We start from the raw sequence: 14,916 nt of genomic DNA, 5'->3' as shown, positions 1-14,916 counted from the left end.
CCAGGTCTGGCCTGGCACAGCCTCGGTCACTGTGGCCATTTGGGGAGTGAACAAGCAGATGGAAGACCTCTCTCTGTCTTTTCCTCTTTATCTCTGACTTTCAAAAAAAAAAAAAAAAAAAAAACAAAAAACAAGCCTATGGATCCTATGGACATTCATATAGCAGGGACAGAAATTACATGAACAAGTTAGAGCTAACAAGCTCTGAAGAAATGAAACTGGGACAGACTATAACGATGGTTCTGTCAAGTCTGACAATACAAGAAAGGAAGACGATGGAGCAGCTCAAAGTGGCCAAGAGGCCAAGAAGCTGTTTTCCTCTCAGGATCTAGACTCCATCCCTCCAGAGTAACCAAGCATACTGTCAACCGAGGAAGAGGGCAGCGGCAGCGGGGCAGGTGTTACGGTGCTGCCCACATCCCATTACTGTCTCCCACACTGGAACGCCTGGTTTGAGGCCCAGATAACCCCCCTGCAATCCAGCTTCCAGGGAGGCAGCAGATGACGGCTCAAGTGCTAGGTCCCTGCCACCCACGTGGGGGTCCAGCATGAGGTTCTTGGCTCCTGGCTTTGGCCTGGCCCAGCCCCAGCTGTTCTGGGCATTTGGGGAGTGAACTAGCAGATGGAAGATACCTCTCACCTTTCTGTCCTTCAAGTAGATGAAAGCAAATAAAATAAACATTAGGAAATGAAGAAGAAGGAAGCAGCGGAGGGAGACCTGCAAGGGCAGAAAGGGGACGAACTCGTGGAGCAAAGGCTTAAATGAAGTGGGAGGAGAGGGACCAATGCACAGGCAGCAGAAATGCAGGCACGCGTCTTCCCTCTGATGAGAGGCGAAGGGACGGGAAGCTGCAAACTGTACGAGGTGACGCAGCCTTGCAGTGAAGTGGAGGGCAGGGTCCCCTACAGCACAGGGCGGGGGCAGAGTCGGGGAGGCGACCCTGGGAGCTCCACGAGGCCCCGACTCTGAAAAATCCAACAGGGACCAACAGGAGGAATCAGAGAGCCGCGCCCAACAGACACCCACGTCGCCCCAGGGCTCAGGGCGATGGGTGGGTCAACCCGCGGTAGGTGCTGACCGAATAAATCTGTTAAAAGGGAGGGAAAAACAAGGGCACTGTATCCTTTCCATGAGATTTCTGAGTACAGCAAAGCACTGGGAGTGAGCCAGACAAGTCGGGCCACAGCACCGGCGCTGCGTCTCGGGTCTGCCGCGTATCCGGCCCATCTCAACACTCAAAGCGTACACGTGACGCTCACTTGCAGTATTCGCGTTGCTTTCTGCTTGTAGTCCATCAGCTCCTGCTTCGAGGACTCCACGCTTGCCTTGTGCAGCTTGACTTGCTGCTGCAGGTCGTCCCCTCTCTTCTTCTCATCTGCGTACCTTCTCTCTGCCGCCATGACTGCTTCCGCCAAGTTCTGCCGCTCCACTTCCACTTTATTCAGACGTGCGGCAAACTCACTCTGAAACAATTTCACATCTCTGTTATTTTTCATATCTATATTATATTTACGTATTAGCTTTGGACTATATTTATTTATAACCATTCATTCAAACATCTCATAGGATTAATCAGCTCAGCCCAACAACATAATAAGGAAGAGAAAAAAATTCTTCATTTGTTAGGGGCTAAAGAACAGAGCAACTAAAGTTGTGGCTCCAAACACGGAAATGTACCAAAGTCCATTAGGGAGTCTGCCAGAAGCACAGCCCCTAAGGCCTTTCCTACGCTCACGGAGTCGGAATGTCTAAGACTGGGCTTGGAATCTGCTTCTAAAGAAACTCCCAGGGAGCCATAGGAAGGGAAGGGAAGGGGAGATGGGAGATGGGAGATGGGAGAGAGGAAGAGAGAGAGAGAGAGAGAGAGAGAGAGAGAGAGAGAGAGAGAGAAAGGAAGGAAGGAAGGAAGGAAGGAAGGAAGGAAGGAAGGAAGGAAGGAAGGAAGGAAGGAAGCCAGCCGGCGCCGCGGCTCACTAGGCTAATCCTCCGCCTTGCGGTGCTGGCACACTGGGTTCTAGTCCCGGTCAGGGCGCCGGATTCTGTCCCGGTTGCCCCTCTTCCAGGCCAGCTCTCTGCTGTGGCCCAGGGAGTGCAGTGGAGGATGGCCCAAGTGCTTGGGCCCTGCACCCCATGGGAGACCAGGAGAAGCACCTGGCTCCTGCCTTCGGATCAGCGCGTTGCACTAGCCGCTGGGCACCGGCCGGGGCAGCCATTGGGCAGTGAACCAACGGCAAAGGAAGACCTTTCTCTCTGTCTCTCTCTCACTGTCCACTCTGCCTGTCAAAAAAATTTAAAAAAAATAGGGCCGGCGCCGCGGCTCAGTAGGCTAATCCTCCGCCTAGCGGCGCCGGCACACCGGGTTCTAGTCCCGGTTGGGGCGCCGGATTCTGTCCCGGTTGCCCCTCTTCCAGGCCAGCTCTCTGCTGTGGCCAGGGAGTGCAGTGGAGGATGGCCCAGGTGCTTGGGCCCTGCACCCCATGGGAGACCAGGAAAAGCACCTGGCTCCTGCCATCGGATCAGCGCGGTGCGCCGGCCGCAGCGCGCCGGCCGCGGCGGCCATTGGAGGGTGAACCAACGGCAAAGGAAGACCTTTCTCTCTGTCTCTCTCTCTCACTGTCCACTCTGCCTGTCAAAAAAAAAAAAAAAAAAAAAAAAAAAAAATTTAAAAAAATAAAAAAAAAAGGAAGGAGATGGAGGGATGGAAGGATGGAGGGAGGGAGGGAGGGACTTCCCAGGTGAATCTGCTCCAGGTACTCAGTGTGAGGACACTGGCCGATGATCGATGGCCACGCAGTCTACAGAGAAGTCCGGCAGAAACCCGTGACAGAATCAGGGAAACAGCGAGACCTTGCTAGTATCACAGCTATGCTTTCCCTGATCCCAACTGTCCTAATAAGCTAGTCAATGTGCTTTTAGCTTAAGAAACTTTTAAAGCACACTCTAAAAACACAACATCACTTTTTGTCCATTTAGAAATAAATCCCAGTTCTGAAAATTGTCAGTTTTACTCTCAAAAGCTCCTTCCATCTGGAAGCCCTGGGAACAGAAGCTTTTAGAGTTACAAGCCCCGCACTAGAAGCCCAGGAATGTCTGATGCATTTCCCCCTCCTGCCTGTGGAGCATGTAAACTGTGTCCAACTGGAAGTGAATTTTTCATTTTATTCACTATAATTAAATTGAAATATAACAATTCATACTCAGTTCTGTTACTGGGAAACCTTTTTACATAACAAATATATTGAGATATAATTCATCTGCCATGAAGCTCACCCTGTAAGTCATAACTCAGTGGTTTTCAGTGTATCCACCCAGCTGTGCAGTCATTACCACTATTCGACTTCCAGAACATTCCCATCGGTCCTCTGAGAAATTAACTACCCATTCCTCAGCTTCACAGTGCCTGGCAATCAGTAATCTCTTTCTCAGCAGACCTGCCTATCCTAGACACTTCATATAAATGGAATCATATAATATGCGGCCTTTTGTTCTCAGCCTTATTTAAATTAGCCCCATGTTTTCAAGGATCATAGACAATGTAGCATCCAACACATTATTTGAAAGGCAGAGTTACAGAGCATGGAGGGGGAGACAGAGAGAGAGAGATCTTCCATCTCCTGGTTCACTCCCCCAGATGGCTAGGGCTGGGCCAGGCTGAAGCCAGGAGCTAGGAGATTCTTCCAAGTCTCCCACATGGGTGCAGAGGACCAAGCACTTGAGTTATCTTTCCCAGGCACATTAGTTAGAGAGAGCTGGATTGAAAGTAGAGCACAGCCAGGATTGGAACAGCCTCACATGGGTGCCAGCACCGCAGGCGGGGCCTCACCTGACCGAGTGGAGCTCCCTTGCATGGACAGAGGACAGTTCGCTTATTCATGTAGCAACTGGCAGGCCTCTGGACTGTTTCCAGGTTGGGGCTATGATGAGGAACACTGTGTGAATACTCACAGCTATGTCTTTCTGTGGCTCTACCTTTTCAGTTCTCTTGGGTTTACACCTAGGAGTAGAACTCCTGTGTTGTGTGTATTTATAATCTTTTTAGCAACTGCCTATTCCTGGAAAACTGAAAATGTTTAAAACACCTTGGGCAGGTGAATCTACCTGTTCACCTGTAAGTCTTATGAAATACAAATACCGATCACATATTCCCCAAGAAATTTTAGTAACTCAATGAGATGTGCCATGAATCTTTTACCATAGTTTAAAAAATCTGTATGCAAAAAAAGGTAAAACATCTCACTAATTTTTAAGATTAACTACATGTCAAACTCATAATATTTTTAATATCTGTGTGAAATAAAATATATTATTAAACTTCTTTTTTTTAAATTTTTGACAGGCACAGTTTGACAGTGAGAGAGAGAGAGGAAGAGAGAGAGAGAGAGAGACAAAGGTCTTCCTTTTTCCATTGGTTCACCCCCCAAGAGGCTGCTACAGCTGGCACGCTACAGCCGGTGCATTGCAGCCGGAGCGCTACGCCGATCCGAAGCCAGGAGGCAGGTGCTTCCTCCTGGTCTCCCATGCAGGTGCAGGACCCAAGGACCTGGGCCATCCTCCACTGCCTTCCTGGGCCACAGCAGAGAGCTGGACTGGAAGAGGAGCAACCAAGACAGAACCCGGGGTGCCAGCGCCGCAGGCAGAGGATTAGCCTAGTGAGCCGTGGCGCCAGCCTATATTATTAAACTTAATAAAAGCCACACCTGAAATTCATTTTCGGGCCTGAAGGGTTTTTAATCTATAGAAAGACAGCCCTGAGCAGTGGTTCAAACGCTGACTGCCCACGAGGCACCCCTGTAAACTGTAAAGACACCGAGAGCAGTGCGTCTCGGCCCTCTCTCTGCCAGTGGACTCAGCCTCTGGGAGTCAAGGCGGGCAGGAGAAGGCATCACCCAGGTGGCTCTGACAGGCAGACGGCTGACGGAACTCAACGTAGGCAATCGTTTAAGGAGAAAAACTCTAAATAACGCGCAACTTTCTCTGGAAATAAATGAACCCAATTAAACTGGAATCAGAAAAGGCTGAAGCAGACAGAACGAACAAGATGTCCCAAATTAGCATTTAATCAAATAATGGCAATGGCTGATATGCAACCAAATTCAGTGAATTATGACTATCACTATTAAGTATTATTGTAATTAATAAATAATTTATAAGGATCAAGCTAAATTTTCACCTTTTTGATCATAGAAATTTTTAGAGAAAATTTTTAGAGAAACAGAATTTTCACAGACACACTGCAATTTTTATTAAAAAAGAAATGTGGGAGCTGGCATAGTGGTACAGCAGGTTAAGTTTATCGCCCGCAAGGCCGGCACCTCCTACAGTGCCGGCACTGGTTTGAGTCCTGTCTGCTCCACTTCCAATACAGCTCCCTGCTTGGGAAGCCAGTGGAAGATGGCCCAGGTATCGAGGCCCTGTCCCTCAATGTGGAGACCTGGATGGAGGTCCAGGCTCCTGGTTTTGGCCTGGCCCAGCCCCAGCAGTTGTGGCCATTTGTGGAGTGAACCAGTGGATGGGAGCTCATTCACTTGCTCTCTTTCTTCCTCTGTAACTCTGCCTTTCAAATAAGTAAAATAAATCTGAGAAAGAAAGGAAAGTGTCTGACAACAGGATAAAACGCTTCCTCCGTGGCCGAAGAACAGACCTCTGTCGTCTAACCTGCATTTGCTTGTAGCTCTCCTGCTCCCTCTTCAGAGCGGCGTCCGCTTCGTGCAGCCTCTCCTGCAGAGTCTGCAGAGCTTGATTGCGCAGGCTACTGCCTTCGTGGTGATCCTGCATGATCCTGGAAGAAAAGGCATCGCGTGACACAACTCCCCTCCAGCGCACGAGGCCTCCGGTGGAGCAATCTGTAACAGCATCAGCTTGCTAGGTTTCGATGCCTTGACTGAAGCAGTCTGAGATTTTTTTTCCCTTTCTAATGGAATGCAATTTATATTTGTAGGCGTTCAAATAGAAACATACACCATATTCAGGTGGAACACCCCCTACCCAAAATGCTCAAGACCAGAAGCGTTTTGGAAACATCTCCTGGAGGCGAGACCCACGTCCACCCATAAATCCTATTTGTTTCATACTCAGACACGTTATAAACATAGCGTAAAAGTAATTTGTCACCCATTTCAGAGGTCTGAAGTCCAGCTGTGTGGTGTTTTCAGTATGCTTGTCCCCAGGGGCTGGGTGTGGACCCTTCCACTGTGGCACCAGGGCAGTGCTCCAAAGGTTTTAGATAGTGGAGAATCTCAGATTTCAAGTTCTCAGATTAGGCATGCTCACCGTGTTATTAAAACATGAATGACACTCTGCTCTTCCAACAGGTTTAGATTTGGAGTCTGCATCTCAAGGTTTAAAGTGAAGCCTTCCAGGGCCGGTGCTATGGCGCAGTGGGTCAATGCCCTGGCCTGAGGCGTTGGTGTTGTGTATGGGCGCTGGTTCGAGCCCAGCTGCTCCACTTCCTGAGGTGCTAATATCCCATATGGGTGCCAGTTCAAGTCCCGGCTGCTCCTCTTCCCATCCAGCTCTCTGCTGTGGCCTGGGAGAGCAGTAGAAGACGACCCAAGTCCTTGGGCCCCCGCACCCACGTGGGAGACCTGGAGGAAACTCTGGCTCCTGGCTTCAGGTCGGTTAAGCTCCAACCGTTGTGGCCAATTTGGGGGTGAACGAGCGGATGGAGGACCTCTCTCTCTCTCTGCCTCTCTTCTGTGTAACTCTTTCAAATAAATAAGTACATTTAAAAATATAATATAAAGCGAAGTTTTCCTAAGGCAGGACACACTACCACGTTTACCTTCCCTGTACTGGAAAGAGAACTGTTCAAGCTCACGTCTTTGATCACGGACAGAACTACTGACCGGGACTTTTCACTCTGCAAGGCTTCCAAAGCTTCCGTGCGAGAACTCAGCAGCTGGTCGGCTTCCTGCAGTCTGACCTTCAGCACGGCCAGCTGGGAGTCCTTGGCGGCCACGGCTTCAGTCAGGTCATCCACCTGGGCTCGGAGCTCCCGCGCCACTCGATCACTCTTTGAATGGTCAACGTTCCACTTTTCAACCTTTGCTCTTGCTTTGTTTAATTCTATAAAAACCAAAATTCCTCTACATAAGCAAAATCAAACACGTCTCCCTCAGAGCCCACGCAGATTTCCCTTTCAGGGCCTTCAATAGCTTGCTTATGGCCAAAATTAGGAGCTTAAAAATATTTTCAATTATCTTTACCCCTACCAGCGTATCCATTTTTTCAAGGTCAATATTCACACCTGTATCTGCGTTAACAGGCTAGACAGCAGGAAGCCAGCAGCTCTTCTACCTACAGCGCTGCTGCTTCCGGACATACCGTAAAGCATCTGTGAGTACAACTAGCAGCAGGTCCGCTGTCGACACTAAAGTCAGCGGAGGGGGGGCACTGTGGGGCCATGGGTCAACCTGGCGCTCAGACACCTACTTCCCCAGTGCCAGTTCCAGTCCCAGCTACTTCGCTTCCAACTGAGCTCTCTGCTATGGCCTGAGAAAGCAGCAGAGGATGGCTCAAGTACTTGGGCCCCTGCACCCACATGGGAGACTGGAACAGTTACTGGATCCTGGCTTCAGCTTGGCCCAGTCTGCGTGAAGGTGAAGCAGGCATTTAGCACATGGGAGACCTCTGTCTGTCTTAATCTCTCTCTCTCTCCACCTTTCAAATAAATATGGAAAATTAACGACAAAACCAATGGCATTTCCATACCCTCATATACCACCAGTAACTGCAGTCTGCCACAAAGCAAAGTTTCTAGTACTGAGGCAAACTGGACAGGGCCTCAGGGAAAGCTGTTTCGAAGCCTAAGTGGGCTGAGTGAAGAGAAGCTTGTTCTAACACGAGACTGAGCCGTCCTAGGCTGTCTTCCCACTCCACTCTCCTGGGCCACAGCCCCCACTCTGGCGAAGCTTCTGCCACGGCCCCCACTCCTTCCCAGGCAGCCCAGGAGCCAGCACCGTGGCTCCTGTCTTCGTCTCCTCCTCGGCGACCCGGTGGCACGCCCTGCCCCATCACCACCCCCTCAGGAGCTCCCTTCCTCTCCGTCGCCCATGTCTGAGGAAGCGGAGGCTCTTCTACCCCAGGCCGCCTCAGCGCCTTGATCCCCAGGGCACTTTTCGGCCTGCGGCAGCACCGCCTCCTACGCTGCTGGTCTTCTCTCCGCTTCCCGGAACAGCTCAGGACGACGCCCAAACACGTGACGGCTAAGCACCCTCTCCTCTCGGGGCTCAAATCCGAGGTCCTTAAGGACGACCCAGGAGGGCGGCGCGCTCTCTTCCACCTCCACGTCCGAGCCCAGCGTCTACGCACACAGGCACCTACCATTCCGCACCGCTCACGGAGACCACGTCTGCTAGCACAGGTGGGAGGGTCTGAAGTTCACTGTGGACGTGTAAATCCCTAATCCTAAGTCATGAATAAGGCTCTACCTTCTTGCGTCTCTTTGGACCGCTGCAGTAAGGAGGCCATTTCTTGATTTAGAGACTGAACCTCGTTCCTCAGCAGCTGATTCTCCAGGCGCAGGTTGGACAGCTCGTGGGACTTGCTGTCGTCGCTCGGCGCTGCGCTGTGGTCAGCACTGGCAGCAGCCAAGGACGCGTCCTCCTTCGAAGACTCCTCCTGCTTTCCGGGTGCAGAATCTACACTACTGGTGGCTTCTGTAAGAGAGAACACATTTTTGTTGCACTGGCACCCTCTCTACGTAGGCATCAGTAGCCTACTTTGGTAGGACACCCTCTGGCTCAGGTTGACTGTTAAAGCTAAAATATCGCGTGTAAACTTAAATTCTCCAACTGCCTCTGATGAAAACTCATTCTCACAAATGGAGCCTCTAGGCCCCCAAGGATCTCTGGACACACAAGGAGAAGGGCTGACCTGCAGTGTGTCTCTAAGACAGAAATCTATGCAAACAGGAGACCGCTTATCACGGATGCGCCTCACTAAGAAAACTGTGTGAAAGAAGCCAGATTAGGAAGTCTATAGACTATGATTTGTTATATGAAGTTTTAGAACAAGCAAAAATGAATTAAAAAATAAATCCCAGTGTGAGCTTCCAGGGCATTAACTGAAAGGAACATGAGGGACTGTCTGGGGCAAAAGGACTCCACCAAGACACAGGTGTGGCCCACAAGGGTACGGTTATTTGGCTGCACGTGTATGATTTTTTAATACTGATATATGAACTTTATCGTTGGGGACGGTGTTGGGGCACAGTGGGTAACCCACCGCCTGCAATGCTGACATGCTACATGGGTGCAGGTTCAAGTCCTGGCTGCTCCACATCTGACCCAGCTCCCTGCTAATGCACCTGGGAAGCCTAATACACCCAGAAGATGGTCCAAGTGCTTAGGTCCCTGCTACCCACTTGGGAGACTGGATGGAGTTCCAGGATCCTGGCTTGGGTCTGGCCCAGCCATTGTGGCCATTTGGGAAGTGAACCAGCAGATGGAAGCCCTGTCTCTCCCTCTCTGCCTTTCAAATGAAACAATCTTAAAAAAAAAAAAAATGGGAGTGTTAATCAGTATTGAGGATGGGTGGTGGTAAGGTTTAGTATACTATTCTATTTACTCGATATACTTTATATATTTCATATAAAATACTGCTTCTAAAAACTGATGGGACAGGCAATTAGCCTAGAGCTAAAATACCAGTTAAGATGCATACGTCTCATATCAGAGCAGAGCTTTGATACCCAGCTCTGGCTCCTGACCCATTTCCCACTAGAGCAGACCCTGGAAGGCAGTGGTGCCATGTCAAGTGACTGGGTCCCTGCCACCAACATGAGACCTGGATTGAGTTCCCAGCTCCTGGCTTCAGCCTGGTCTAGCCCCGGCCACTGAGGACATCCTGGGCGTGAAACAAGAGGAAGGGAGCTTGTCTCACACACATACTCTTCCTCTGCCTCGCAAGCAAACCCAGTTCATACCCTGGCTGCTCTTCTTCTGATCCAACCTCTGCTAATGGCCTGGGCAAGGCAGCACAGATGTCCCAAACACCTGGGATGAGCCATCTGCGTGTGAGACCTGGAAGAAGTTCCTGGTTTCAGCCTTGCCAGTCCTGGCCATTGCAGACATCTAGAGAGTAAACTAGTGGACGGAAGATCTCTCTCTGTGTAACCCTTTCAAATAAATAAATCTTCTTAAAAAATTTAAATAAAAATTGACTGCATAAAGTCATTTTTTTCAAGCAAGAAAAAAAAAAAAGAAGTGAAGACAAGAATGGCACTGTACAAGTTAACACCCTGGTGTACGTAACACGGCACTCAGATGCAGGCTATGGCTGCTTCCCGAGGACTCCGGGAGCACTCAGAAAGCTGATGCGCTGGGATGTGAGACACACCCCGAATTTCAAGGCACTGCTATGCTAAGACCAGGCTATTTGATCTCATGCAAGTAAGCTGGACATCCTAACTTCAAACTAGTAAAATCTCACACTTTGAAATAAGAAAAAAAAGTTTTAGTAACTCAGGGCTGAAAGAAAAATCAAAATTAAAATTGGACTGTATTTAGGACTTCCACATAATTTTTAAAAATACACACTTGTTTAATTCAACAAAAAAGCATTACAGCTTCTATTTTTTAATAGTAAAACAAATGTTTATAGAAGAAATGAGGGGCCGGCACTGTGGTGTAGCAGGTAAACCCACTGCCTGCAGTGCCGACACCCCATATGGGTGTTGGTTTGAAACCCAGCTGCTCCTCTTCTGATCCAGCTCTCTGCTATGGCCTGGAAAAGCAGTGGAGGATGACCCAAGTCCTTGGGTCCCTACACCTGCATAGGAGACCCAGAAGAAGCTCCTGGCTCCTGGCTTTGGATCAGCACAGTTTAGTTCTGGCCATTGTGGCCATTTGGGGAGTGGACCAGCAGATGGAAGATCTCTCTCTCTCTCTCTCTCTCTGCCTCTGCCTCGCCCTATCTGTATCTCTGCCTTTCAAAAAAATAAATAAATCTTTAAAAAAAAAGAAGAAGAAATGATGTGAGACCTGGGATTTGCTTTAAAATAGTCCTGTAGAAGAGGTCAGCATTATAGCACAGTGAGTAAAGCTGCGACCTGCAGTGCTGGCATCCCATATGGGTGCCGGTTCAAGACCCAACTGCTCCACTTATGACCCAGCTGCCTGCGAATGCACCTGGGAAAGCAGCAGCAGATGGCCCAAGTGCTTGGTCCCTTGCACCATGTGGGAGACCCAGAAGAAGCTCTTAGCTGGCCCAGCTCTGGCCTTTGCAGACATTTAATGAGTGAACTGGCAGATGGAAGATCTCTGTGTGTGTGTGTGTGTCTGTAATTCTTTCAAATAAATCTTAAAAAAAAATTCTGGGGGCTGGCGCCATGGCGCACTAGGTTAATCCTCCACCTGCTGCACCAGCATCCCATATGGGCGCTGGTTCTAGTCCCGGTTGCTCCTCTTCCAGTCCTGCTCTCTGCTGTGGCCTGGGAAAGCGGTGGAGAATGGCACAGGTCCTTAGGCCCCTGCACCCACATGGGAGACTGGGCAGAGGGACCTGGCTCCTGGCTTTGGATCAGCACAGCTCCGCCCATGGCGGCCATTTGGGGAGTGAATCAACGGAAGGAAGACCTTTCTGTCTATCTGTCTCTCTGTGTGTAACTCTACCTGTCAAATAAATAAATAAAATCTTTGAAAAAATAAAACATTCTATGGAAGGAGGAAATAAAGAAGGGGGAGGGGGTTAAGGAAGGCAATGAGCTGTTGATTCCAGAGCTGGAAACAAGTCATGTGGCAGCTCATCAGCCTTTTGGTATGTTTAAGAGTTCCAAAATAAAGGTTTTTTAAAAAATTAAAGTATAAACCAAACTTGGGTAATATCTAAAGCAGCGTTTAGAAGGAAAATCACACCCTTATGCTCTACATTAAAGATGAAAGGAGTAAAGAAAATTAACGAGTTACACACCCATCTTAAGAGGCCATAAAAACTACAAAATAAGCCAAGAAAGCAGAAATTAACAAACCAGAAAGAAACGTGTGGGGCCAGACATGTGGCACGGTAGGTCAAGCCTCTGCCTGTAGCGTGGCATCCCATACAGGGGCCGGCTTGAGACCCAGCTGCTCCACTTCCAATCCAGTTCCCAGCTAATGTGCCTGGGAAAGCAGCAGAGGATGGCCAAGTGCTTAGGCCTCTGCACCCACACGGGAGGCCTGGGTGAAGATTCAGGCTCCTGGCTTAGGCCTGGCCCAGTCTGGTCATTGTGGCCATCTACGGAGTGAACCAGCGGATGGAAGCTCTCTCTCTCTGTCCTCCTCTCTTTGTAACTCTGCCTTCCAAGTAAATAAAGCATAAATCTTTAACAGAAAGAAAGGTGCCAGAGAGACTCAAGGTAACGAGCAGCCGTCTTCTGGGAGAGAAGGAAACACTGGGCCAGTTCGTTTTAAAATGTGTGTGACGTCGCAGCCCTTCAAACAGTACACTTAAAGTAGGTGCAATCGTGATATATCTCCTACACGGCAATTATATTCCGTTAAGCTGTGTTAAAAAAAAAAAAAAAAAAAAACAACCAGGCTGCAGCACTGCCAGGCACCGGTGAGCGTGCTGTACGAGCCAGCGGGTGACCTTCTTCAGGCGGCAGGCGCGGCCATGCTTTGGCTTCTGCAGGACCAGTGTAGCCGAGTAGATAACTTCCTGCCTTGTGTCAAGGTTTCAGCTGTGACAGCCTCATTATCTTCCTGAAATCAAACCAAATAAAGGCAGTGCCCCTCAAAATGTACATGAAATACACAAATTCTTAGGAAAAAAATATGCATGACTTACCAAACACAGATTCAAGAAAGAATCAATAGTTAAAATCTTTCACTAATACCCAGGCCCTGATGGTTTTACCAGTGAGGTCTAGCAGACACTCAGAGAAAAAATAATCTCAGTCTTATGCCAATTAATTAAGACAATAGATTTCGCAAATTTTTTTTTCATCTTAGAGCACAAAGTCTGACGTATTCCTTAAATGCCGGGCTGGGGAAGTCACCCACAGACAACATTCAAAGGCCCCTGCAGTGCTGCCCACAACCGGCCCCCCACTCTGAGGAGGCGCCAGGCTGGGACGGCGGCCAATCTGCCCAACGCCAAAGGAACAGAGGACGGGGTAGCTACCATGGCTTTGGCTCCCGGCACTCTCTTCGGTGGTTCTGACGGTTGCGCTGGTGTTCCCAGAGCTGCCGCCGGAGGCCCGGGAGCTCGCGAAGACAGGTGTCTTGGTCTTTTCCTTCTTGATTTCCACCTTCCCGGAGGGCTCCTTTTGTGAACTATTAAGAAAATCAAACAGCAGCTCATCGTCAGGCTCCGACTTTCTTCTTCGCACGAACTGGGAAGAAGGCCTGGGAGCAGACACGTTTTCAACGGGGTGGGAGGCCTCCGCCGGGGCCCGAGAGCCCACTCGCACATTTGCGGTGCCAGCTAAGATGGTGGCTTTCTGACTGCGAAGGTGGTCGGCGGCTGAGGAGATGTAGGAAGCTTTGGGTCCAGCCTGACAGGTCAGGTCCGCGTTCCGCTGGGGCAGCTCAGCATAGTCGGTATCTGTGCTGTACGCGACGTGGCTAGTGCTCTCTCTCCTACTGAGAGCGGTTGCAGCCCCCTGATCGACTCGGTTTAAAAGATCTTCTGCCCTTCCAGCAAGATCAACAAACCAAGACATGATGGTGGCAGAGCCAGCCTACCAGCGAACCTGCAAAACAGACAGCAGATGATCAGGGCGGCGTTCAGCAGCGCGTGCAGGCTGAGGAGGCTGGCAGCCCGCGTCCCAGGTGGAAGTCCTAACCCTGCCTCTCACTAGGCAGCTAACTCAAACGAGTTACCTAACTGAAACTCAGAAACCTTATGCAGAAAACGAGGAAAGTGTACTTACCTCACACAACGGTTTTAGGATAAAATCACGTACTTAAAAAAAAAACTCTGCCAAATGCTTACTGTCGGGGACCACGCAGCATGTGACCTCTTAGTTGAGAGACAGGGCTGGACAAGCCAGACCTGATAGTACTGATAACGCAATCTTGTGTGACCTTGTGCCTTAAGGCCTTGAAACCTTCCCCCTACTTGCATTAGCATTGCAGCTACAAGATAAGCCCCCCCCTCCTTCCCCCTCCCGATACCCTGCCTCGATGATATATAAGTGTGTGGTTGAAAAATAAAGTCGCAGCTTGATCGGCACCTGTCTTGCTGCCATCCTTGTGTCTCCTGTCCTTTTCATTTCTCCTTCTAGGTGCTCGGCCCCAGTTGCTGTCCCGCGGGACGGGACAACTGGCGCCCAACGTGGGGCTCGAGTGCGGCCCTTGGGGTTCGAGTGCCTGTGAGATTGGAGGAACGCCGCCTTCCAGGAGGAAAACTTGGATCCAAGTGATTGTGCGACCGGCTCGGAACTGCCCACCCGAGATCATTAGCATCGGTCGACGCTGCGGAGTGAAGACGGCGCAAGGTAAGTGACAGCCATGGGACAGGCATTATCGTCACGGGAAATGTTCATTTCAGGTCTCAGGGAGGCCCTCAAGACACGAGGAGTTCGGGTTAAAAATAAGGATCTAAAGGCATTTTTTGAGTATGTAGAAAGATTGTGTCCCTGGTTCCCCAAGGAAGGAACAATTGACGAGATCAAGTGGGAAAGAGTTGGAAGTTGTTTAAAGGATTTTCATGAGACCCCTGGCTGGACGCTACTGGGACTCATTACAGGACTCCTTATTATTGCTGGAATTGTTGCCATTGTTGCTATTTGAGTATCTTATCTTCTCTCTATTCTCTCCTCCCCTGCTACATTTCCTGAGGGCTCACTGATTAACCCCTCCAAAGGGCCCTAATACAATGGCCCTCAGCCTTGCTCTCCTGATGATGGCAATCTACACCATCCATTGGGCTCCACCAGTCTTTGCAGGGCTTAACAACCCTCAGGGCATTCAAAAATACCTTCAACAGCATCA

General features: G+C 49.8%; 1 protein-coding gene across 6 annotated transcripts in view; it reads right to left on the bottom strand.

Annotated features, from left to right (window-relative positions):
• The window catches only part of GOLGA5 (golgin A5), a 36,429-nt gene that overhangs the window by 18,970 nt on the left and 2,543 nt on the right, over positions 1–14,916 (bottom strand). For 2 of the 6 annotated variants that reach the window (XM_002719592.6, XM_089322723.1), the window contains exons 2-6: positions 13,103–13,673; positions 8,431–8,658; positions 6,847–7,066; positions 5,657–5,780; positions 1,261–1,464 (exon numbers count right to left, since the gene is read on the bottom strand). In XM_002719592.6, coding sequence (XP_002719638.3) covers positions 1,261–1,464; positions 5,657–5,780; positions 6,847–7,066; positions 8,431–8,658; positions 13,103–13,643 — 1,317 coding nt within the window. In that variant the 5' untranslated portion in view covers positions 13,644–13,673. Of the gene's footprint in view, positions 1–1,260; positions 1,465–5,642; positions 5,781–6,846; positions 7,067–8,323; positions 8,659–13,102; positions 13,674–13,853; positions 13,955–14,916 lie in introns of those variants that run through there. The other 4 variants (XM_089322724.1, XR_016226875.1, XM_089322725.1 and 1 more) reach the window with 4 other exon arrangements.

This window comes from Oryctolagus cuniculus, chromosome 20 (genome assembly GCF_051225735.1).
Source record: "Oryctolagus cuniculus isolate XC-2025 breed Fujian yellow rabbit chromosome 20, ASM5122573v1, whole genome shotgun sequence".
Classification (NCBI taxonomy): domain Eukaryota; kingdom Metazoa; phylum Chordata; class Mammalia; order Lagomorpha; family Leporidae; genus Oryctolagus; species Oryctolagus cuniculus.
The sequence above is the reverse complement of the archived record's forward strand: the minus strand, read 5'-3'. Positions and strand labels throughout refer to the sequence as shown.